Below are 27072 nucleotides of genomic sequence, written 5' to 3' on the forward strand. Positions count from 1 at the left end.
CCATTCCTAAGCTTATAAATGTATTTTGTTTCTCTCTCTATCTCTTTTTGTGGGTTGATGTTTATAGAAAAATTCTTGAGATTGGTGTCAAGATAAAGACCATCAAATAATAACCTTACATAAAACCCTTCTCTCCATTCTTCACTATTTCAAAAACTTACAAAGCTCATTCCTTTCATTTATTTTTTCACCTGAGTTTTGAGAGAGAAAATAAAAATATATATATAGAGAGAAATTTTTTACGGGTGTGCTAAGAGAAAAAACTTGAAACGATGATGAAGGAGTGTGGAGGCTCTCTTGATGAAGAGATCATATCTCAGTAAGAATATCTTCAAGAAGAACAATACAGAGGAAGAAGAAGAACACCAAACAACTCAAACTTTCTAAGTAAAAAAAATCTCTTTTTTTCTTTATTTATTTTTTCTAAAACGACATAAATTTTATTGGGTTTTTGTTGTTTTTACTAATTATGTTTTCTTTTATTTTTTGGGGTTATAGTTAGCTCTGGTTTTGTGAGTGATGGTATTGTATCTTTTGAAGGCTCTTATGACATATTTTGTTATTGTTTTTTATATTCTTTATTTTTTTTTTTTGTTGTTTTAGTTTTGTTTTAGTAGTGTTTTCTTATGTTTTTTATAGGATTGGGAATCCAAGTACACCCGATCGGAATACTACTATTCCAGAGTTTTTTAATGCTTGTTTTTATGTTCTTTGTTTTTTTTTTGTGTTGTTTTAGTAGTGTTTTTTTTATGTTTTTTATAGGATTGAAAATATAAGTACACCCGATCGGAATACTACCATTCCAGAGTTATAAACTCTGGTTATTACTCTGTTATTGAAGATATTAAAAAAATTCTTACTGAATTCCAATTAAATATGTTTTCAAAAACTGTATTGGAAGTTGTTTTTGATTGCTTAGAAGCTGTAAACTTGCTTCAGTGTTTCCTTGTCTTTGTATGCCTGACCTTTTTCAACTTCTGGTTGGTGTTTGTCTGTTATTAGCTTCGCGTTGTTGATGTCGATTTCTGGATCTAGTTTTTTACTGTTGCTTTCAAGTTTTTCTACCATTTTTTTAGCAACCAGCTTCCACTAGTCAACTATGTTGAATTTGTCGTTTTCAAATTCTCTTATTTTTGACTCTCCTCCTACTTCTAATTGGTGTTCCAATGTGTATGAGTCTGTTGTTGGTGTGTTATTTTCAAGTGTTGTTGTGTTGTTTTCGAGCATTGTCACATTCTCTTGAAATAATTATGTTCTTTTTCTCATTGTCCATTGCTCTTTATGAGAACTAATATAGATTCCATGTCCTGTCATTTTTCATAATATTTCATTTACATGGTATTTTTTTCCATATTAAAACAACAGTAAAATAACACTACAAAACAGTAATTTGTTGTTGATTTAGTAATTTTTTCTCTTTGCCAGATTTTATGGTTTTTTCCTGGTGTTCCTATAATTCTGGTGTTGATTTGTTCGTCCCCAACCACGAAGGAGAGGTGCTGTTTGTGTTTTGTTACTGTTTACAGTATAAAAGTAAATATATTGGGCCTGGGCAGTATAAAAGAAATAAAAATGGGCTTGGACAGTAAAAATGTAAAGTTTGTCGAGTCCCAGTATTTTTGAAAATATTTGGTAAAAAAACAGTATTTTTGTAAATTTCCCAATTAAATTTCGAGTTTTATATAATTTAATGTAATAATTTTTAGAGAGTATTGCTAACTAATTGCAAGATGACATGTAGAGATGTTAAGCACCACTGGTACCTAATAACAATATTCATTTGTTATGGGCAGGGGTAGTTGGGGATTGTCACCACTCTCTGGAGAGCGCGCGTAGTGTTACAGTTGGATGGAGCCACAGAAATTATCCATTTGGAGAAATGGATGGAACTAAAATGGAGTAGGACAAAGGAGAAATCCCAACCTTTGCTGCTCCACTCTACTCACATCAACCCTGTTTCCGCCATTGTCTTCCCGCCTAATTCCTCCTCAGTTCGCGATTTCGGAAGCCATGGTCGCCGTTATCTTCATTCTCTCTGCCCTAATTTATGTCTGCTCCGCTGAAACTTACACCTCTAATCGCCTCTCACCTGACCAAAATCTCTGTGCGCTGATCATTCGTCCTGCTGGTTATGCTTGCTCCGAACACACGGTCCTCTCTCTTTGTATTTATTAAAATTCTGTTTGGTTGCTAAGAAACTGGCTGATAATAACAAATAAAAGAATATTAGAATTAAATTTCAGAAAATTGCTTAGCTTGTTTCTATTTTATATCCATTTTGGACATATTTGATTGCCAATCAAGTTTTGAATCAAATCAAGTTTTGTTTTTGTTATAAATTTTCCCACACACTGAAGTAGAGTTTGCCTTTCTTCCTTAAATTGTGTTGAATTTCCGTTACATAATTGTTGGTTTGTTTAGTAGCATTGTTTGTATTAGTTTATTTTTGTCATTTATTAAAAATCTTAAGCAAAAGTAAAGAGCTTGGAGCTGAGTTGTGGTTTGTTTATACTATTGTGTTTAGATTTTGACTGATGATGGTTACTTATTGGCTCTACAACGGGTGTCATCGTCCAAAATTGGGAATTTAAGACAAAATCCACGTCCTCCGGTTTTGCTTCAGCATGGACTCTTTATGGTGATACTTCTTTCAGTTTATTTTACTGCTTTGCTCCTTTATTTGTTGAAATATTTTTTTAGGAATGATATAATAAAAATGAAAAATTGGACAATGTCTTTAAAACTTGTGGTATAGCTGCGGCAAGAAAGGAAATCATAAAGCTTTCGGATTATTGGTGTGTCGAATATTCAAGCTGAAAAAGAGAAAGAATGTTGTTGAAATACTGATTGAAAAGCTATGTTCTCCAAATAGAAATTTAAGTATGGTGTTACACATTGCTAATTGACAGTCTTTGAAGATAATTAATATTATTTTTTAAAGGTTAAACATGTTCTAGTTAAACAATTTCTGCCTGAATTAGTGTAAAAAATTTATGGATGTATTGTTGTTTCACAAATGGAGAATCATTTGAAATTTTGTGTTTATATTTTTAATTGGTTATAATATTTCGTTCTCTGAATTAGCTTAAGATAATATATCGCAGTAGTCGATGAAAGGAGAAAGAGCAGTTGCAGTAGCTTTTTCCAATGTCTATTTGAGCAGCTTCTGCACATTTTGATTTATTATGTTAGTGTGTCTCTTACTGCCTTGTGCTTTGCTTTTCTTTTGACATATTAAAATGAGGATAATGATTGAGAATGAGAATGTACCAGATGCAAAATAAATTTAAGATAGATAATAGAAATTTACTGGCAATTGGAAAATGGGCATGGCTTCTTAAATGGTTTTAATTATTTCATTATGAATATTTTACAAAAAAGAGATGCTGGTTTTTCTGTGTTTAATCTGAAATTGAGCTTTTTATTACTTGTAGTCTGAAAGTATTATGAGTTTTGTTGGCATTTATTATGATTAATTATGAGACTACTACAAGAAAGATCACAGTTGAATCATCAGATTTTAAGCTTGGTACTAGTGTTGTGCTTTTGTGGTGTTTATAGGATATTTAACTATTTATTACTTATGAGGAGAATTCAACTACCTCTACTCATTTCTATATGAGGAAAGGAATTGATAACGTGTATCTCTCTTATGTTTTCCTATTTTGCAAGTAGGGAGGAGATGCGTGGTTTTTAAATTCTCCAGAAGAATCATTGGGTTTCATCCTTGCAGACCGTGGTTTTGATGTTTGGGTGGGAAATGTGCGTGGAACACGTTGGAGCCATGGTCATGTATCTTTATCACTTAAAGATAAGGTATTCCTTGTGTAAACTTTCATTTCCACTTTTCCCATCCATAAAATGGTTTCTCTATTTTGGCAAGTGGATGTTGTTTTAATTGCTTCTGTGCATATATTTATTTGTCTTGGATGCTCCTTGACATTCAATTGAAGTTGTAATCAGTTGTCACTTGAGACTGTATCTAGATCTGTATGTGGAAACACGGTTTAGGATTCAAGTCACGTAAAAATTGTATTTATAGATTTGGTTTCAAGATTGTAATTTGCAGTGAACTAATATTTGGATGAATGAAGTATTATCTGCTGCACTATTCCCACCTCATATTATCCCAGGGATTAAAATAGAAGAGAGCAGAGTACACACAATAGAGATTGAGAAATAGAATTGAAAAACATACATCAATACATTATATAGATTATAAACTTGTGGTTTCATCATTGATTGAAAGAAACAAGACAAAATAGATCTTGAAAGGGAAACACTGTCATAGAATGAACGTCGATGAATATAAGAGAACAGACAAATGAATGATACAGATTGAGAAATAGAGTTGTTTACATAAATATAACTAAATTGTATATATATTATATAAATATATTTGATACTAGGCTCTCTACAATATTTGGTAACTAGAAAATTATAGTAATTGTTATGTAGGTATTCAGGAGGGACTTGCAGCTCAAACATTGTGGGAGAAAATTACATGTCTAACTATTTGAGCTACCCCTCTTCGGTCTATTTTGTATAGATAATATAAATGAAAAGAGAGAAAACAAAAGAGGCTTGAAGGGGTAAACATAGGTAGAGCACGTTAAAGGATTTATTGCATGTGAAGATATCGTGTGTTTGAATGTTTCTGTTAGGACCTAGGATTAAGGTGGTGTGCTAGCATATATTAAATAAGAGGGTAATTGAGTCTTTGTATTGAGGGTAGTGTTTTGGAGGGAATACAATAGTATATATAGAATATTAAAGGGAATTGAGTGGTATGCAATGTTTTGAGTAAATCTCTATTTGCACCAAAGGGGCCTAAGGGCTCCTATCTTTTGTAATTGGGTTTTTCATACATTCAATACACATTTTCTATTGTTTTGCTATTGTTTTATTCCTATTATTGCTACTGTTTTATTGTGTTCTTGAGCGGAAGATCTCGGGTCTTATCAATTGGTATCGCGTGTTTGAATGTTTCTTTGCAGGATTTTTGGGATTGGAGTTGGCAGGAATTGGCTCTACATGATTTTGCAGCAATGCTTCGCTACATTAAAGCAGTAACCAGTACAAAAATATTTGTCGTTGGACATTCACAGGTATCTGAACTTGTCTTTTTCTCAAAGCTTAACTACGAGCTTGCTACTTCTGTGTAACTATAGCTTGTTTTTTCTTTCCAGGGGACAATAATGTCTTTGGCTGCTTTCACTCAGCCTAATATAGCAGAAATGGTTGAAGCTGCTGCTCTTCTATCTCCGATATCGTACTTGGAGCATATAAACTCCAAGTTTGTACTTAGAATGGTTAATATGCATCTAGATCAGGTATTCTTTTTCCTGGTATTATTAACTACATCTATGTGTTTCTGATGATGAAGATGATAATCTCTGCGCATTTCAACAGATGATTCTTGCCATGGGTATTCATCAAGTCAACTTCAGAAGGTCTATTCTAGCTGTCCTTTCCTTTTTTTCCCTCTAGTACAATGGGTTTGCATTATATTAATACTATGTTTTGCCTCATATTTTCAGTGATTGGGGTGTTAATCTTGTGGATTCCATATGTGATGGCCATTTGGATTGCAATGACCTGCTAACATCCATTACAGGTTAATCTTCTACTTTCTAGTTCTGGTCTTCAATAATGTTTTTCATTTTTCATTTGCATACACTATTTTATGTCATAACGTTATTTTGGCAAAAACATTACAGGCAAGAATTGCTGCTTTAACAACTCGCGTGTGGATTTCTATCTTGAGTATGAACCACACCCATCATCAGCAAAGAACATACGCCATCTCTTCCAAAGTACGTAATAGCTCTTTATGATTTTTTTTCATAGGCAGTTGAGAGTTCCAGTGGCATAGCACTCATAAGTAATATTGAATTTTTCCTGAATTAAAGCATGACTCTGTTACTATTATTTTAATCTTATTTTATTTCATTTGGCTTGGTAGTGATTCGAAAGGGTACTTTCTCCAAGTATGACTATGGAGTAGTAAAAAACCTGATGCAATATGGTCAATTGAAACCCCCTGTATTCAATCTTGGGAATATACCCGAGTCATTGCCGTTATGGATGGCCTACGGAGGAGATGATGCCTTAGCAGATTTGACCGATGTGAAGCACACGCTCAAGGAATTGCAGTCTACTCCAGAGTTGCTTTATCTTGAGAATTATGGTCATATTGACTTCATTATCAGCGTGCATGCAAAGGAAGATATTTATAATCATATGATTAGCTTCTTCAACTCTAGGGAAAAATCTAGTAGTTTAAAGTGACTGTTTACTATTGTACCAAAAGAGAAAGAAAGAAAAAAAATGTGATTGTATATACTGTAAATATTCATCATTTTATTTTCTTGTGAATATTGTATATGGTAAAGAGTGGAAGAAGGGAGTAAAAGAAAGAGCAGAAGCAAATGTCAGTTTGATTCCAGATTAACAAGAACGTCGACATTGGCCGATGAGGAAATTAGGCGGTCATAGAGGAACAATGAAGGTTCCATAGCTGTACAAGCCAACATTGATAGTCACCTCATCATGCTTAGGCTCAGATTATATTGAGTGTTTGGATGTGAACTTTAATTGGAGTATTGTAAACGAAAAAGTTGTTGCAATATTGTCATTTGTAATGAATAAAAGTATACAAAGTATTTTGGAATTTAGATTTTGAGTAGGAATAAGAAATAAATATTAGGGGGCCTTTTTCCGGGGATTCAAATAAAAATGAAATGATAGCATAGTGTTTTTTCTTTATGAAAATGAGTGTTGTTCACTTGAAAAATTGAGGGTTATGAGAATTGGAATCTCTAAATTACTTTCAATAGTATTGTAGTTTCATTATTCATAAATGATAAGTATACATATATATAAATATAATTTGCATAAAAAAAAATTAATACGATGTATAGCATACCTACAACAAAGGTTAATGTTCAATATTACATACGTGTAGTTTCAATTTCAACCTTTTCACGAAACACAAATTTAGTGATAACTTGGCAGATAATATAGATAAATATATATATGTCGTTTCATATAAATCCTTATGTCGTTTTAGTGTCCTTCCCCAGGACTAGGCCCAGATTGGTTAGCCCATTTCAGAGTTTGAATAATGATTAATTCATGCGGTTGATCCTCATTAATGGCACCCAACCTAGAAACATTAACATCGCTCATGGACACCACCGATGTTGTTGTACTCTTCTTCAATGGACGACCTTCTATTGGGGAAACAACTATGAAGCTCAACACAATTAGGAGAGTAATAATAAGGACAAAAATGACACAAGAATAATGGACATGTATTATTAATCCTCTAGCCATGTTATTATGTATATATAGCTTACAAAACTATTGTATTTGGTGATCATCACTAGGGTTTTATTTATAGTAATTTTTTATAGTGATTGTGGTTTTCAGAGACTTTTTGGAAAAAACGACTGAAGAGGATGGCCGGCATGCATGCATTTGTTAGTTAGGCTTGTTTGAAAGGTACTGGATGAGTAGTGGTGTTAAATTACCAAAACGAATGGGTTGTGATTTTCATGAGTTCCATGCATTCATTACATAATCCCTGAAACATTAAATTATTATTAATTATGACAATATAATTTCGAGGTACGTAGTCAAAAGAAATATTAATTATTATGGGGATGTTTTGTCATGTAATTTATAAAGTTTATTTTGGAGAAATGTTAAAATGGCACACAAAGTGTTTAGCATCTAGCATTTGTGTAAATTGCTATCGGTGTAATTTAATATTTGGTTCTACATATTTTACTTAATAAATATTATAAAAAACTGTTAACTCAATTATAAAACGTTACCTTATTGTAGAATGCTTTTTATTTATTTATTTATTTAGTGTATTTCATTATGAATAGAGTATTGAGTATTGTTATTGGGTACTAGTAGTGTCTAGCACCTTCTAGAGGTAGCCCTACACGCGATTGGTTAGCGATCGATATTCCCTAAAAGTTATTATATTAAATTATATGAGACTTGATATGAATTATTATTAAGTATTAGTGGTGCCCAATACTACCTAAAGGTTGCACATTGCAATTGGTATTAATGATATTCTATAAAAATTATTATATTAAATCAATAGTGATATTACATTTTGAGAGGTACTACCTTTTAGCCATATACTCTTCAGTATTGAGCTACTACCTTTTGCAGAGTTAATTTTCAACTTATGCATCCACCTTGAGCTGTGAAAACATAACTTGTAAGTGATCTCTTATATAGTGTCTATGCATCCAGCATAGTCACTGTCCACATACCTTGCAACTTCCACTTTTGAATTGCAACTAGTATAGTAAGCTAAACCAGTGTTGAGGGTTCCTTTAACATACCTCATTATCCATTTTAGAGCTTCATATTGTTGCTCTCTCCAGGGTAAGAAATAAACCTGCTTGTGATGCGCATGGCATGTGCCAAACCTGTAACAGTTAGGACTAATGCTCTCCTTAGCAATTTTTAATAATTGGAGAGTTACACAACTTGATATAAGCAATGTTTTTTCAAATGGGACCTTAAATGAGGTTATGTACATGCAACAACCACCAGGTTTTGAAGATATAGAATATCTAAATCATGTGTGTCTATTACACAAGACTATATATGGATTAAAATAGGCTCCTCGAACCTGGAATGAAAAGCTAAAACAGAGTCTAATATAGCGGGATTTCCAAACATCTAGAGTTGATACCTCTCTTTGTTCATGGTTTAGGAGCTAACCAGATTGTGTTGCGAGTATATGTTAATGACATATTAGAGACTGGTCTAAATCATAGTTTCATTTCCAAGTTGGTACGTAACAGACCTGAATCAATCTGTTTTTTTAAAAAAAAAGACCTAGGGGAAGTACACTACGTTTTAGGTGTTGAGATTGTCAAGAATGACTTTGGTATGTATCTTTCTCAATCTAAGTACATAATAAACATTCTAGTCAAACTCAATATGGATGGTTCTAAACTTTGTCATAATCCTAATAGTTCCACAACCAAGCTGAGCCTACATAAGTACTATAGGAGCTTTACATTATCTAAGCTTAACAAGATTTAATGTTGCCTTCGTAGTGAATAAGCGTAGTCAATTTTAACTCCTACCACTCTTCATTGAGAAAGAAAATGAATACTTAAAAGAAGAAAGAAAATGAATCATTTGTAAATTAAATTTTAGTCTACTTTTGTCGAACATATATAACTATTGTAGAGTACCTAAAATATAGGTCTACATAGCCAACAACTTCAACTTTTTAAAGAATAATTTCATGAATTGAATTGAGCTAGGAAATCTTTTAGTTTTCAAATTAAGTGTAATCAGATTCTGACAATTAGATGTAATACAGTAAAACCTCTATCCAAGAATACACTTGGGATCAAATAAATTATATTTTAATTGAGAGGTTATAATTCAATAAATTAAGTTACGCTAGAAAAAGAAAATTAAAAAACTAAAAAATATCAATGTACATTAATAATAATAACAATAAATAATCATTAATACTATATTATATTAAAATTATTTTAGAGTAAATATAATGTTCATACATGTATTATAATTTGAAATAAAATTATTAAATTTACAAAATATATGTATATATTTTATTAAAATGTAATTATTCTTATATAGAGGTATACTTTGTTAATACGGGACTTAGAAAATATATAACTAATTACAATGTATTCGTAAATAGAGGTTTCACTGTATTTATATACCATTATTTTGTGTCATACTAATAATAATAAAAAAATACATAGAGGCTATCAATTTCAAAAATATATATATTAAGCGATGAAGAGAAATTCGCATATATTTTGATGAGATTAACTTATAAATCATTGAATTCATATTGTAACATTATTCTAATGATGAATTCGTTATATGTCAAGGTTTCCTTGACTCCAACACAATGAAACCATGATCAAATTGCCAAATTTCAACTGTGCTGCCAACCAAGAATATATTATTAATCTTGAAACTAAGTTGACTTTATATATATACATATATTGTTACGCAACCTGAATTCAAAATCAAAAGTTGATATGAAAGTGATACTGATGTGAAATCTCAGTTGACGTACGTACGTAGCCTAACCAACTTATAATTTATTAACATCGGATATGGGTTAATAAATATAATTAGAACGGGTTGGTTTAAGAATAGAAATAGAAATAGAGTAGAATTAAATTTAAAATTATATAAAAAGTTATTAAATTTTTTTCATTTTATATTGAAATGATATTTACTAAAATAATGAAAAAGTCATTTTAATAGAATGTATGTGAGTGTTTACGTCAACAATATATGTAACAGTCACATTTAACAGTAAAATTTGATTAAAATAATAAATTGGTAGGAGAACACGAATTTTGGGAATTTTATCACTAAAAAATGAGTTTTGGAGATTAAATACTAGTAAATTAAAAAATTTGAGAGTTTTGCTGTAATTTACCTAATAAAAATTAGGGTATTTTTCATTTTTACACTTCAAAACAGTTTTTTTTGCAATTTTTGCGGAATTCTACCTAGAAATCCCTATTGCAACTAGCGGTGCAACCACAATTGCAACAAAAAATCGTATGAAAATCCCTATTGCAACTAGCGCTGCAACCACTTTAGAAATTCAAACTGTAAATTTGAAAAAAAGTTAAAAAAAAATAGTATATGGTAATTCTCCTAAAAAATTTTTTTATTCTATTCCATTTAATTTTATGTGGTTTTTCATTTTAACACTTTAAAATAATTTTTTTTTGTATTTTTATGGAATTTCATTCAAAAATCCCTATAGCAACTAACGGAACAATATAAATCGCAATCAAAATCCAGCAACCCACATAGAAATCACGGGAGCAACTCAAACCGTTTTTTAAAAAAAAAAAAATCAAAAAATAATATATAATATAATTCCTTCTAATTTTATTACCTCCAACCAAACTCAAGCTTAGATAGTCACTTCATAGGTAAATTACAGTTGTATTAATACGTATTATAGTCTATATATATAAAATATTTCTATTCGGCAAAAATTTCCTCTTTTTTTTTTGGTAAGGACGAAGCTGAAGAATTTAATTACGTGACACGTTCAAATTCATCGAAAGTTGAAACTAATAAATAAGAAAAATAAGAATTTACTCCTAGAAAAAATAAATATTGTCAACATACATATATTACGTTTCTTAATTTAGAGATAAGATAATTAAATTAGGTGCATGTTACTGCAGATGAGTAGCTTTGTTAATTGTCTGTCAATTATATGGATATAATATATATATATATATATGGTGTTTATAGAGATATGATAAGGTTGGGCTGGCTGTCTAAGGATCACAACGTGAAACACAAGCATTGTAGATATTGAACATTATTATTAGTAATAATTCACTATTTTTCCCTATTTTCTTTGTGTTTTAGTACTTTAGAAGTTACCTCAATACTATAAGCTTTGATAATTATTCATTCCAATAGATTTTTTTTTCTTTGAAACCCTCTCTTTTTGGTTTGTTCCTAGGCCTAACTATAGGGGTAGTCAAACAAATTTGTAAATATATTGATTAATTTATGATAAGATGTAAATATTGTGTTAAATTTGATAAATACAAAATAAGTAAATGTTATATTTGCTACAATATTTATTATTGTATTCTAATACATAATAACATTTTATATTGTAAATTATGAAAAAAAAAAATCAAATGACATTAATAATCATCAATAAATTAAATATTTAAAAAGTAACTTAATGAAATATTGTAAATAAAAAATATATAAATTTGAGTTTCAGCTTGGGTTCGATGGTGAGGGTTGCAATTTGAGTTTCAGCTTGGGTTTGTACTCTCAAAGTTATATAATCTCACTAAAGTAAAGGAAAGAAGAAAACTCACCGGTGAAGAGAAAGACAGAGCAAGGTAGAGCAAAGCAGTGGGTTGTGATTTGAGTTTCAATTAAGATTGTGATATGGGTTTATATGGGGATAGAGAGATGGAGAAGCACTGTAATGGTGGTCTCCAATGGTAGTCTTAGATGGAAGTCTCCAATGGTGGTCTTCAATGGTAGTTCTCCAATGTGGAAGTCTCCGATGGTAGTCTCCAATGATAGTTCTCTGATGATAATCTTTAATGGTGGTCTCCAATGGCAGAGCAATGGTCAGATTATGGTATCAAATGGAAGCTTAGAGAAGAATAAAAGAAAAAAATGAATCTTACCGTAAAAAAAGAATAATTTTAAAGTAAAAATAAATAAAAGAAAGTAATGATACAAAAGAAATATGAAAACATAAAAGTAAAAAAAAAGTCATTAAATAATGTTCTCTTTAAATAATTCTATTTTTTTTAATTATTTGTTTGCTTAGATTAATAAAATTATGTCATATGTACATAGATAAAATTACTAGCGAAGTAAAAGTACTTAGAATTATCCTGCAATTTACGCTTAAGTTTATCATTGATGATAAATAGAAACACTGTAATTAAAATAATTGTATTTATTGTATGTTAAATTTATCATAATAATATATTTTATGCTAAATTTGACACTTTGATGTAAATTTTAGTATGCGTTAAATTTAATATAAGATTTAGTACAATATTAGAAAGTTAATTTTCTTAAAAGTATTAGAATATAGCATTACACTAGCACTCCATTAAAGATGTTGCTGGGTGGAGTGGTAGTTTATGAAAGATGTGATGTTAAATTTGGGTTGTACTTATAGGGAGGAATGTGTGGCAAAAATTATGGCATGTGTGAGGACTGAGATTTTCTTTTCTCATTAATGGGGAATATTTACTCCCACGAGTTTCCAATAAAAAATAATTTTAAACTTATTTGACATAAATTATTGTTGTTGACCCTGTTAAATCATTAATTGAGCATCAAACAACATAATCAACATTAACAATAACAATTATGTTCAATAATCACTACTAAACATTATCTTATTTAAAGCATTAAATGTAATATAAAATAAAAATTTTACTTTGTAATAATCATAATGATTACCAAATTTCTCTTTGTGATCATTTCATTCCTTCAATCTATATATCAAAAGAAAAGAAAACAAAATGTGCAAAAGATTTCTATAGACACTACTCTTTTCACTCTCAACACACATATAGCCACACTCATTCTATAATAATCACCAATAAAGACTACATTCCTTTTATAAGTAATTATAGGTCAATTGAGTCTACATGCCTATTGTGAGAGAATTAGAGCATGTTAACCACTTGAGGCTAGCTCAAGTGGCCATAGGGGGTGCGTGTGTATTGGAGGTCCTGAGTTCGAGTCCCGGGTTATGCTGATGTAATATATAAACGCTTAAATCAAAAAAAAAAAAAAGAGAATTAGAGCATGTTTGGTATTATTTTTTATTTTTTGTTTTAAAAAATTGTTTTGAGAACAAAAAATAGTTTTTGAAGTTTTTAAAACACAAGTCACGTTTGGTTAGTGATTTTTAAAAACAATATTGACCAAAAGTGAATTGGTTTTTAAAACAGAAAACAACATTTTGTTGTTTTCAAAATTCTTGTTTTTTGTAACTTTGTTTTCTGAAAACTGTTTTTAAAAAACAAGGCCAAACAAACAAAATTGGTTTTTTAAAAACAATTTTCTGTTTTTAAAAACAAAAAACAGTTTTTTAGTTATGATGTCAAACATGCACTTAATTATTTTGGCCCAATAAGCTAACTAAAGATATTTTAGAGTGTGTTAGTAGGTTATGTTCATTCCATTATGATCTGATAGTAATATCATCTATTACCGATTATATAATTATCATTATATACTAAGATCCACATTAAATAAACAATACTTATTTATGTTATTCCTCATAAAATATTCTGACAACAATAAAAACAAAATTGTTGTTCACCCAATTAGTAGAAGAATCTTAGCTGGTCAGTTGTTCGGCCCTAATCCACAAATAAAAGAAAATATATATCTTGTACTAAAACAATAAAATTACACTCATACTAGCCTTTTAATATAATTACAAAAATATTTGGCTGAACAATATTGCTTTATATTTTTCTTATATTAGTTAGAGAACAGTCCACATCAAATTTTCAACATGAAAAATACCATAAACAGCGGCGAGAAAATTCCTACTTTTTTTTTTGTTCAATAAATGCATTTCCAATTCCTTACGAATTACTCCAAACGTGCTCAGTTCAAATTTTCAAAATATAATGTATCTACAATAACTTTACCTAATTCAATGTATATATATAGTAAGACCCAATTCACTCATTATTGTACAAACATATATATATATATCCATCATCATCAAAAGATCAATACATTAATATAGTTATATATATATAGTTGTTAATGTTATAAGTTATAATATTGTATAAGCCTCTCTAGTGTTGACTGCCAAGATCAAAATCAAATATGGGTGGAAGTGGAAGAGGTAGAACGCTGCGTTTTTGTGCTCTTGTTGTTCTCATCTTCTTGTTGAGCTTCTCTGTTGTCCGTGAAACAGAAGCTCGGGCTTTGAACGCTAAGTGGGCCGGCCCACCATGGAGAACAACAAAGACACCCGGTTTTCTGGACCGGTTCACAATCAGGCTCATGAAGCATTCCGGCCCAAGCCCAGGTGGCCCGGGTCACAGATCCTGAAAGATAACAATAAGAGTAATAAGGGTAAATATTATTTTGGAGTCTGTATTTTGTAAAATTTACTAGTTAGACTTTCTGTTTTGTTAAATGATAAAATAGATCTGGTATTTTTTAAAATTGTACAAATAGGATCCTGAACTGATTTTTTGTCAAAATAAAACTTAATAATAATCTAATCTAGAAATTTTATGATAAAACTGGTTATATTTTTTTGTATCTATTCGTGTTAGAAATTGTCTTAAAGTTAATTATAGTAATAAATAAAATTGTTGAAAATTGAGTTCAGGATCCTATTTTTATCATTTTAGAAAATATAGGGTCTATTTTGTTATTTAACAAAACAAAAGTCTAATTGGTAACTTTTAAAAAACACAAATTCTAAAATAGTATTTACCCGAATAATAATATCATACCTTGTAATATGTATAATTGTCCCTGTAAAAGTTTTGCCCTGGGTGCATTTTTTGACATGATTTAACAAGATTATTTGAACTTGCTATGTACTTGGGTTTCAGTTTTTTGTGCCTCCTTTTGTTATTTCCTATTCCTACCAATAAGAAGTCAAAAAAATAAATAAAAGATGAAAAGAAAGGAGTTTCTAAATTAGTGTCTTTTCTCATCATTTATTAAGCTTAGCTTTAAATTTTTAAATCTCTTATCACTTAACTGGTTTTGTTTTTTATGCAATGGGAGAATTAAATTTGTGTCTCGGCCTAGTAAAAATTGTATGGTGTTGTCTCTATTCTCTTTGCATTCATTTTGGAGATTTTTTATTTTCAATTTAATTTCTTTTACACTTTGTAAATAAAATATTAAATTTCATCAATAAAATAATAAGAATTTTCTTTATTTTTTTAATAAGTAGTTAGAAACATTACTAGCTAGAAACATTATTAAGATTTACAAACGGTGAAGAATCTTCGCCCAACCAAGTAAGCTCACTATCTAATTTAAAGGTATACCAACATGAGACAAAGAACTTTTTTGAACATTTAAAGTAAAAAAATTCTCAAACAGAATACTTTATTTTTTCAGTTTTTTTTTTTAAAAAAAATACTTAATTTTTTTATTTTATCAAACATAATTGGAATAATTACATAAGCCACTATTTTTTATAAAAAAAATTATATTTTTACATTTAAAGGATTTTTTTTTTTTTTTACAGTTTTACAGTTTTCCATAAAAATAACACGAAAACAATAAGAAAACTACACAAAAGTAACATCAAAATAACAACAAAAAATAACATACAGATAACAACAAATTAACAAGAGTACAACATGAAAAGATCGTATTTTTTGTAAATAAAATAAAAAAAAAATCGTAAAAATATTTAAAATTTCGTAATGCCGTATTTTTGTAATTTTTTTATTGTTTTTCTGTATTTGTGAAATAATCCCAATATAATATTCCAAAATTCGTGGCCCGGCCCATTAATCGAGCCCCATTGTATTAGTATCTATCAGAAGCCCAAAACCACAAAAATGGCGAACCCCAACCCTCTCCGCCACCTCCTCCTTCGATGGCCGTCGAACGCCGCCGACCTATGCAGTACAAGAGTCTGTAACTCAGGCATTAATAATTGGCGTTCACGCTATTCCACTGCCACACCCGAATCCTTTGCGCAAGACGAAAAGCCCGACGAGAAGAATGATACAAATTGGTTCACTTTGCCCCCGTACACTGACACAGTAAACGGCGCCGCTTTAGGTAAGGAGATCGCCGGCAGGTGGTCGGAATCGAGAAAGGATGCCATTAAAGATTCCAAAACTCAAGAATCAGCCACCGACGTTGCTTCAACGACCGCGCTGAAATGGATTCTCCGGTGCTGCCCCGAGCTTCCGAGAAGCCTTGTTCAGAAGCTCTTTCGACTCAGACAGGTTCGTAAAGCTTCTTACATGGCTCCTCAAGTGTGATCAAGCCATTATTTATGTTTTTTGTGTCGTTGCAGGTTCGAAGAGAATCCTCAAACATAGAAGATTCTGATTCCAGTGCTCAGTTACAAAAACCTCGACTTAAAAGGGTAACTGATCAGAATTTTGATTCATATATCTATTTGATTACTGATATGAGTTTTTCATTTATTATTATGTTGTAAATATTTAAAATCGATTTGAAGGTGACAGCTAAAGACTCCATGAACTTGGGGGACAGAATATTTCTTCCAGTTACTGTAAAAGAAGTCCCTGTTGAGAAAAAAGAGTTGCATTGCAATGGAGAAGAAGTGAACTTTATCCGTAGTCTTGAGCTATATAAGGTTTTCAAGGACTTAAGTCTGTATTTTACTTGTACTGGTAATTTGGTATATTGTTCATAACAAATATTTGATTCGCTTGTGCTGAATTGGAATTAGGATCCAGCCATTATTGTTGTCAATAAACCTCCGGGAATGCCTGTTCAGGTTAGCTATGTTTTGAAGTTAGTTGTTTTTCGTTTTGATTTTGTATGGTTTTTTTAGTTTTATGGTTTGTATATGGTTGGATAGGGTGGTATTGGAATCAAGACAAGTTTAGATGAACTGGCTATTACTTGCTTAAGTTATGACTGCTCAGAATCCCCTCGGCTGGTGAGTTTATTATGAATTTAACATACCATTTGTTTGCTTGAAAAGACTTCATTGTTATAATTATGAACATTGAGTCCATTAGGTACACAGACTTGACAGAGATTGTAGTGGGATCTTGGTCATGGGACGTACACAAATAAGTGCAACAGTTTTGCACTCGATTTTCCGAGAGAAGACATTTGGAGCATCTGGAAATGTGAGAAATGTTTGTGCTTGTCACTGGTAAAAAATGTATATGTTAATGAGAAGTCAAGGTAGTTAGGTGTGTTATAATTCTGCAGTCTTTATCTGATTTCTCCTATTTTTTGGGGTCTTAAAGGACACTTCTAATGAAAAAAGAGTTCTGGAAAGAAGGTATTGGGCACTTGTCATTGGATCTCCGAGACATCCAAAGGGTTTAGTTTCAGCTCCATTGGGAAAGGTTAGCTGTTGAATGTTTTCTGAAAATGTTGACCTTTGAGCTTTTGTATTGATTTTTGTCTTTTCTATTGTCATTTTACTGCTGAATCATTCTCATTATTTAGACAGCACTTCCCTGATACGATAAAATGCATTTTGCTTTCCAATTGGTCATGGGGACCTTACTAGCAATTTGCTAGAGTTTCCTACCTCCCACAGACTGTAGGGCTCAATAGAGAGAATTAATACATTAAAAGAGTGGAAAAAGGAAAGCATAAAAGAATAAATGCATTTTCTTATTAGTATATTGCATTAGCTAATGCTCATCAGTTGGATGTCAAGATAGCCAATACTTGATGGAGGATTGCAAGTAACAGATGACAGTTTTCCTCTTATGAACTTATTCACGTGTTGCATTTACTGAAGTTTTTAAATGGGTTCTTTTCAGGTGGTGGTGGACAACGGAAAGTCCGAGCGAATTACAGTTGTGAACAATTCACAAAGTTTGTCATCTCAGCATGCAGTTACGAAGTATAAAGTGATCGGATCATCATCTCAAGGTTAGGATACAAACTTTATTCAAATTTAAAACATGATTGTTATATAGCCTTTAGGAAACTAGATCAGAAGCAATAGTAACTAAAACTCACGTAGTTAAAGCTGTTTTGAATGATGGTGTAGGAAATTGGCTCAGAAACAGTAGTAGACTATAAGTTAATATACTAACAACATTTATCATATAACTAGTATTCTTCTAATGCCAGAGTTCATTATGCAGGTTACACGTGGTTAGAGCTCTCTCCTCTTACGGGTAGAAAGCACCAGGTATAAATCACAACTCGGTAATAATCTTGATGACTGACTGCAAACTTTTTCCATTGGTTACTGACTTATGTTTCCCCATAACAACTTAAATCATGTGCGGATACCACAGCTTCGTGTTCATTGTGCTGAGGTTTTGGGGACACCAATAGTTGGAGACTACAAATATGGTTGGCAGGCTCACAGAAACTTGAAGCCTTTAAGTTTGTCTAATGTTGAGAGCCAACATGAAGAGTTGCCAAAGAGGAAAAACCTCCCGTTTGGCATTAACATGCACAATGGAAGTATTTCAGAGAAACATCCTCGACTACATCTTCACTGTAAACAAATGGTTTTGCCAAACATAACTCAAGTTTTGCAAAATCTGGGACAGTATTCAGACTATGATCTTTCACAACTAGAAAGCCTCAAACTGGATGCTCCTATGCCTTCCTACATGGAAAGAAGTTGGAATATCACGAATTCCTAAGCTACGGTAGGTTGTATAATGTTAGGTGTGGTGGTGTATCATAAGTTGGGATGCCCCACAGACTAGCAAAATGGTTCTGGTAAGTCCTATACTTATTCTCTATTAGGTATGTTTGCAAGGCAGATTCCTCATTTGAAGTCGAGTAATCTTTTGGTTTTTCACACATGACATTGAGCCAAACCAAATTGTGACCAAATTAAATCCGAGGTGAAGACAAGAAAGACAGATGCTTCATTCATTTCTTTCTGTGGCAACCATAATACATGTTAGGCATATTTCATCATTAGTTCCAAATTTCATGGTTTCTTGACAAAATGATCCTCAATTTTTATACCCCAGATTCAATTTATGTGAAGCCGTACTCTTGGGACAATAATCTATGAGTATTCTTGGCACCATAGCTAATCTCTCTGAGAATTTAAATTTAAATTTAAATCTATGAGCATTCTGATCGCACGTTGATAAGTTTAAATTAATGTGAACTTAAACTATACTAATAACCATTGTTTTTGTTTTTGTTTATGTTTTTCATTTTTACGAACAAAGTTTCATTTGATTGGCTACACTTGTATTCCTTTCATATGATCAAGCTGTTTTATTATTACTATCATGAAATACCTAGATCATCCTTAACAAAAGAAAGAAAAACCCTAAATGATCATCATTCATTTCCACTTGTCATTTGATGGTTGACTTTATTTAATTTCATTTGCTAATTTTTTTTTCTTACTATTAGTAGCTGCCACTTGATTTTCGACGTTACAAATAAATATATAATGCAAGTCCTGTTTATTTATTGGTAAATTATTCATATGCGTTTCACCACTTGTTTGAAAGGAAAGTTCTTTGGGACAAGCTTTCTAGTTTCAGCTATTTGACCAAATGGTGTGTGCTTGGGGATTTTAATGCTATGTTTAATTATCAAGACAGAGCTAGTGAGGTTTTTGATGCTCAAAATTGGTTGGCCAGGTTCAGTGGAATACTACCGGGAAGGACCATTTTGGATCCTCTGCTGGAAAACTGACACTCATTAAGTAAGTTCTAGGGGGTCATTAGAGGACTTGCCTAAGAATTCTTTTTTCTATTGCTGAAGAGCGTAGATAGACTTTTTATTTTTTTGGTCTAATTGGGAAACTGTGAAAAAGCCTTTAAACAAGGGTGGTCTAAAGGCTTAACTTTTGGCAGAATTTTTAACTTCCATAATTTCCTCTTCCACAAAACTAGCTGACTATCATCATATTGATGAAGCTCTCGCCTCAATTTAGCTGCCATTAGATACCCACTTTTATCAGAGTATTCATCATTTTTGCTGTAATGCTACAAAATTTTATCGTCCAGCTCCCCTCTTGTATAAGGCATCTTTAGTATCATTTCAGCATCCTCATCATTAAATGTATTCTAAATGAATTTCTCATCTCACATCCCGTTTGACATTTTTAAATAAAACACATATAAACTATTTGGCAAACTTGGTTTGTCATAAATCTTGAAACATATTGGTCGAGGTTGCCATGGTTCTTTTAAAATTCGCACACTATTAACGTCACCATATTATAATCAGTTTCTGAAAATCTTGATCAACGCACGTTTTTTCCAGACGGGATCAATCAAGGAGGAGAGAGTAATTCTTTTTTCATCCAACGATTTGAAGATACAAAAATATATATATAAATTGAATGGTATATACATAAATTGAATGAAGTATTATACATGTTGATTAATAATTTAGTAGATCAAATGTATTAATCATACATTTGACAAAAATAATAAGCAATATTAATCATACATGTTAATCAATATTATTATCAAATATATTTCTTAAAAGAAGTACTCAACCTAACGGAAATGCTAATGTTTATTATAGCATAATTAATTAAAGACTTTGACTAAAATAATAATACAAAAATAAAGAATAAATATTATTTTGGACTTTGTATTTTGTAAAAGTTACTAATTGGATCCTCTGTTTTATTAATTGGCAAAAATGACCTTGTATTTTCTAAAATAGTACAAATAAGATCTTGAACTATTTTTTTTGTCAAAATAACATTTAATAATAATCTGATCTAAATGTGTTTGACAAAACTGTTTACATTTTCTGTATCTGTTCGTGTTAGAAATTGTCTTCAAGTTAGTTATATTAAAAAAAATGTTATCGAAAATTAAGTTCGGGGTCTAAAATATTGATGAAAAAAATACAAATGAATTAGAAAGCAACAAAATTTATTTTTATTATTAGTATTTAATTAATAACTAAGTTAGCAACTCTAATATTTTTTTAAGGTGACGTTTGGTTGGGAAAACACGAGAATAGGAGAATGGGAATGAAATAGAATAAAATTTAAAATAGAAAAAGTTATTAAATTTAAATTATTATTAATCCCTTTCAACCAATTTCCACAAATATAGGTTTACCTAATTAATGTTATACCTCCATGGTAGATGGGTCTCAGGGTACGTGCCATCACGGATTACAATCCGTGAAAGAACAATAACGGAACAAAATCATATCCCTATATATATAAACTCTTAGATAATTAAACAGTTGCCAAAACAGCAATCTCACCGAACTATACACAAAAATATATAATTTAATATACTTTTTTCATAAAAAATAAATAAACTAACCGTGAATCATTCTAAGAATATATATAAATTCAAAACAAATTGTAGCTAGGGTTTATGTACGTACAACTATACCTAAAAATGTTAATCAGTAGTGCTAATAATCGGCAGTGCTTGGAGACAATGACACAATCAATTTTCAATATTATTAGTTTGTGAGATAATATTATCTTATATAGTTTGGTTACTTATTCCAATTAATTAACTTTTAAAATTATATTTTTATTTTTAAATTATATAATATTGTTAATTAAGTTATACTTATGTTACTTTTTTTTTTATTTACTCCTATAGCAATTTTTATATTATGTTTACATTATAATGACTTACAGAAAAAAAGAAAAAAATTTCAAATAGCTTATATTAGCAAAATAAGTGTAACTTTTATTTTGTATGATGTTATTGATAACTCTAACTATAAAATAAGCTTACGTAAAATGTATACTATATGGTAATTTTTACATATGCAATTACATATAATTCTTAGTAACTTATAAAATTAGTTTGACATATTATTTTTTAAAAAAATTGATTACTTCTTTTTTTATTAACAAAATATATAAAAAAAATTATAGTAAAAAAATTATATTTCTCACATAATTATGTCGAAAAAATAGATCTACCACTTGAGTCAAATGATTAGTGTCTGTGTTATAGCTAGAATTATTTAAAAAAAAAAAAAAAACTGAGAATAATTTGAGAAAGTATATTTCTCATTTCATTCAAATAATAAATTATAAAAAAGAAAAAGTTGAATTGGCTCTCGTCTTGGTATACGGTGTGCACAATAAAATAATCAAAAAAATAAGTGATTAATTTATTCCACAACTTTTTATCAATAATTTTGAAACTATGTATACGAAAGTAATTAATTTTTTTTTTTTCTTAAGATATTTATTTGCAATTGGATACTAGAAAATTTAAGATATCTTTTTAACAAATACACGTATATAATTAAAAATATCCCTTATTTTACTACCTCCAATCCAACCAAAAGCCACTTAAATTCTTATTATTCCTTTTCAACCAATTTCCACAAATATAGGTTTACGAAATTAATATTATACTATGTATGTATAAACTCTTAGATAATTAAACAGTTACCAAAACAACAATCTCACCAAACTATACACAAAAATATATAATTTAATATATTTTTTTTTAAAAAAAAAAACAAATAAACTAACCGTCAATCATTCTAAGAATATATATAAATTCAAAACAAATTGTAGCTAGGGTTTATGTACGTACAGCTATACCTAAAAATGTTAATCAGTAGTGCTAATAATCGGCAGTGCTTGGAGACAATGAGTACACAAATTTTCAATATTATTAGTGATGATTTATTATTGGAGGTACTACTTCGTCTTCCAGATTTTAAGTCTATAATAGATTGTGCTTGTGTATGCAAACATTGGTTCTCTCTTATTTATTGTTCTAGACTATATTTCAGTGGCAGATTCAATCACTATCACCGTCAAAAAAGACTTAATAATTCTCCCGACTCACCTCTTCCATTTGCCCTATTCTTCATTGCCTCTTTTCTCCCGGATTATTCATTCTCACTTGCATATTTCTCTCCGAGATCAACAATTCTCGACTATGGACTAACACCATCATTAAAGTTTTTACCTTCGAGGGACGTAAAATCTGACCGTGTTGATATATGTTCATCGTTCGAAGATTTATTGCTGGTTGAACTATTATACCCCGATCGCAGTGGTCTCTGTTTTTATGTATGCAATCCTTTTCTAAGGCATTACATTTTGCTTCCATGGTGTTCGAATATCTATCGATATTATAGTAGACGCTTTTTAGTAGTATCTAATACTAGTAATAACCTTATGATTAGCTATAAGGTGGTGATCATTAGCGCGGCGGGAAGAGTTTTCGATAGAATTTCAGAATCCCTACCTGATTTAGATATTTTTTCTTCTGAGACAGGACAATGGAGTCATTCAACTTTTGACTTTCCAAAAGAAGCTTTGACTAAATGCAGTTCTCGCTCTACCATCATTGGAAGTAATGGAATTGTATACTTGCCTTATGGTTCCTCAAATAAAAATGAAGGTATTGTTTCGTTGAATATTTGTTCAAAACGATACCGTTTGATTGGTTTGCCTAAGGAGGAGTTAGGACGTGATTGGCGCTGTTTGGATTCGAGGGTGCATATTGGGGTGGTTCGAGGTAAGGTGCGACTAGCACAATTCTATTCATATAAGAAAAAAGAGTGCTTTGTTTTTAAGGCATGGGAACTAATTGATGGGGGTGACAACGATGACGATGAGACGTATAGTTGGAATTTGGTGCATAATCATTATCATATGACGATGAGGTTTGATTGTCCTATGAGTTTCTTTTGCCTTGTTGCTCTTCATCCAGATGACGGAGATGTGTTTTTCTTTTCGCGCTCTAATAATAGAATTAAAGATAATATTGAGATTTTTCAATGTCGAATACTTGGCCAAAATTACAATCACATTGAAATTCTTTGTCGTCTTCCATCTAAAGTGTGTGCTACTAATTTGCGTGTTATTCCTCTTCTGCATCCATGGTGGCCTTCTCAAATTTCATCTCAAATTTTATCTGTTATTTAAATATATTACAACTTTTATTATTATTGTAGAACACTTCATTATTATTATTATTCTTATTTTTCTTAATGGCGCCCTATTAATTCAACAATGCTAGTTTACCAATTTTTGTGAGTTTTCACTTTTTTCCATTATTTTTATTCACATTTTCTCAAACTTAACCGCACTCTTCAACTCTATTATTTAATTTTGAGATATATGAGGTCAAATAATATATTATGCTCCGGTGTGCTCCTCCGCAGGAGATAAGTCCCCGTGTGTCCACCTACTACCACCGGACCCACCATGACTCATATGAGGCTGTCAATAATTAACCTCCTAAAATACCTCAATTTTTTATGATACTCCTTTTCATTTCTTAATAATAATTTAGTTTCTTATAAAAAAAAATTGATTCACATATATATACAAGGGTGACATTTTAAAGATGTTTCAAATTAAAATATAAAAGAATTTGGCCCTTAATTACTCTAAATAAATTTATTATTCCATAACAAGTAAGGTCCCATTGTCATTTGTCATTATCATCAAAACTAAAAAAAAAAAAAGAAATTAGAAGAAAAGAAAGGTCATATTGTCTTGTACTCTATATATAAATACAGCCATTACTTCATTTTTTTCAAAATCATTTTCCAAACAGTATCTTCTTCTTCTTCTTCTTCTTCCCAAATACGCTTTTTTTTCTTCCTATTTGTCTTTATCAGTAGAAAAATGGGAACCATTAAGGCTGAGAAAACCGTAACAGGATGGGCTGCCAGGGACTCATCTGGTGTTCTCTCACCATACACTTACACACTCAGGTAACATCATCACCCAAATCAATTGTTTTAATTTTCATTTTCTTTAATTCTTTATTCATAATCATTATACTTAAACTTGCAGAGAAACTGGTCCTGAAGATGTATACATTAAAGTCACATGCTGTGGAGTTTGTCACACTGATATTCACCAAGTCAAAAATGATTTGGGCATGTCAAACTATCCAATGGTCCCAGGGTATATATATATATATACACACACACATAACAATTGAAATTAATTGATTTTTTTATCAAATATTGATTTTTTTTTTCTTAGGCATGAAGTTGTTGGTGAAGTTATGGAAGTGGGATCAGAAGTAACCAAGTTCAAAGTGGGTGACATAGTCGGAGCAGGCTGCATAGTGGGCTCTTGCCAACACTGCAAGCCATGCAAGTCTGAGAATGAGCAATACTGCAACAAAAAAATATGGTCTTACAACGATGTCTACACCGATCAAAAGCCTACTCAAGGTGGCTTCGCCGAGGCCATGGTGGTCGATCAAAAGTACATCTTATTATAAATTATAGTTATTTAGGATTACCTCGATTCTTGAGTATTATTGTCTTACCAAACATGTTCTTATTTTTTTGAAGGTTTGTGGTGCATATACCAGAAGGAATGGGGGCAGAACAGGCTGCGCCTCTACTTTGTGCTGGAGTGACTATCTACAGCCCATTGAAGCACTTTGGATTGATGCAAAGTGGGCTAAAAGGAGCAATTTTGGGGTTAGGAGGAGTGGGACACATGGGAGTGAAATTAGCCAAAGCTATGGGACACCATGTGACTGTGGTGAGCTCTTCTGACAAGAAAAGAGAAGAGGCTCTTGCTCATCTTGGTGCTGATGATTACCTTGTTAGCTCTGACTCAGCCAAAATGCAAGAGCAATTTGATTCTTTTGATTATATAATTGACACAATCCCTGTTTTTCATCCACTTGAGCCTTATCTTTCACTTTTGAAACTTGATGGGAAGCTGATTTTGATGGGTGTTATCAACACCCCACTTCAATTTGTCAGCCCTATGGTTATGCTTGGTAACTTAATCCTTTAATACTTAATTACACTAATAGTAGTTTGACACCGAGAAGAAGGGTGTTAGTAATTCTTTATTGTTATACTCTTTCTTATGTTTTTGTAGGGAGGAAGTGCATCACTGGAAGCTTTATTGGGAGTATAAAGGAAACAGAGGAAATGCTTGAGTTTTGTAAAGAGAAGAAGTTGAGTTCCACAATTGAGACAGTGAAATTGGATTACATTAACACAGCTTTGGAAAGATTGGAAAAGAATGATGTTAGGTACAGGTTCGTTGTTGATGTTGTTGGAAGCAAGCTTACTTAAATGATGAGAAAAGACAAGGACATTTACTTGTATGAAATTTAAAAGGGAGGAAAAGTATAAGACATACCATACCAAACCCAAAAATATGAAAACAAAAGTGTTTTAAGTTTTTATTTTTTTTTTCTTTTCAAGTGCTCTTTTCGTCTTTCTATGTAATGTTTGTGAACAATTTCGTTAAGTGGGCATCGTGTTGATGCTTTTGTTAATTGTCAATTTTTCTTTGAAAAGAAAAGAAAATTGACAAATTTTATTATTGCAATGTTATTGGTAGTTAAGTAACAGATTTTTCATAATTCTTTTTATTTTATTTTTTTGAGTTACAATTTTTTTTCATAATTCAATATATGCATTGATATTTTACACACTTTAATATTTTAAAGAGATATTTGTGGCGAAATTTCAATATTTGTAATTGTTACACATATTACTTTAATAAAAAAAATTGTAATAAAAATATTTTATTTTACGATTTGTTGCAGTCAAACTATTTTTTAGTTGTTAAGTGTCAATTAAGTCCATCAAGTATCAGTTCAAAAATACATGGTAATATATTTTGTTAATTTATTTAATACATAGTCCAATAATATATTAACTGTTTTTGAATTGATATTTAATGGTCATAAAAGGGTACTGTCATTTTTTTTATTAAGATGATATGTATAATAATTGTAAATGTTAAAAGAATTTTGCTGGAAATATTCTTATTTTAAAATACAAGGTTTACAAAGGGTGTTTGGTTTTGATTTAAAATAAAATAAAATAAAAATTATACTCCAATTTTTATGAGGGAAAGAAATGAGAAGTGTATTTACTTTTAAT

The 27072-nt window shown here is 30.8% G+C and overlaps 4 protein-coding genes across 5 annotated transcripts; all 4 read left to right on the forward strand.

Annotated features, from left to right (window-relative positions):
• Positions 1-405: 405 nt before the first annotated feature.
• LOC115702986 (cinnamyl alcohol dehydrogenase 1) lies at positions 406-26546 on the forward strand. 2 transcript variants are annotated; one of them, XM_061106836.1, is made up of 6 exons: positions 406-412; positions 24803-24915; positions 24998-25111; positions 25193-25420; positions 25510-25949; positions 26054-26546. In XM_061106836.1, the coding sequence occupies exons 2-6, from the start codon at positions 24827-24829 to the stop codon at positions 26251-26253; spliced, it is 1071 nt and encodes a 356-aa protein (XP_060962819.1). In that variant the 5' UTR covers positions 406-412; positions 24803-24826; the 3' UTR covers positions 26254-26546. The 2 variants fall into 2 exon arrangements, with proteins under 2 accessions (XP_060962819.1, XP_030486319.2); XM_030630459.2 differs by lacking the exon at positions 406-412 and having other exon boundaries at positions 24729-24915.
• On the forward strand, positions 1777-6677 carry LOC115702984 (triacylglycerol lipase 1). Its single transcript, XM_030630458.2, has 9 exons — positions 1777-2151; positions 2525-2638; positions 3676-3816; positions 4998-5108; positions 5190-5333; positions 5413-5453; positions 5541-5617; positions 5721-5816; positions 5966-6677. The coding sequence occupies exons 1-9, from the start codon at positions 2011-2013 to the stop codon at positions 6289-6291; spliced, it is 1191 nt and encodes a 396-aa protein (XP_030486318.2). The 5' UTR covers positions 1777-2010; the 3' UTR covers positions 6292-6677.
• On the forward strand, positions 16091-19579 carry LOC115702975 (RNA pseudouridine synthase 4, mitochondrial). The gene is made up of 10 exons (XM_030630450.2): positions 16091-16520; positions 16592-16663; positions 16760-16897; positions 16994-17041; positions 17126-17206; positions 17289-17402; positions 17526-17627; positions 18054-18165; positions 18384-18430; positions 18540-19579. The coding sequence occupies exons 1-10, from the start codon at positions 16125-16127 to the stop codon at positions 18894-18896; spliced, it is 1467 nt and encodes a 488-aa protein (XP_030486310.2). The 5' UTR covers positions 16091-16124; the 3' UTR covers positions 18897-19579.
• Positions 22696-24181, forward strand: LOC133032695 (uncharacterized). Its single transcript, XM_061106835.1, has one exon. The coding sequence runs from the start codon at positions 22763-22765 to the stop codon at positions 24116-24118; it is 1356 nt and encodes a 451-aa protein (XP_060962818.1). The 5' UTR covers positions 22696-22762; the 3' UTR covers positions 24119-24181.
• Positions 26547-27072: the final 526 nt, after the last annotated feature.

This window comes from Cannabis sativa, chromosome X, assembly GCF_029168945.1.
Source record: "Cannabis sativa cultivar Pink pepper isolate KNU-18-1 chromosome X, ASM2916894v1, whole genome shotgun sequence".
In the NCBI taxonomy this organism is placed as follows: Eukaryota; Viridiplantae; Streptophyta; class Magnoliopsida; order Rosales; family Cannabaceae; genus Cannabis; species Cannabis sativa.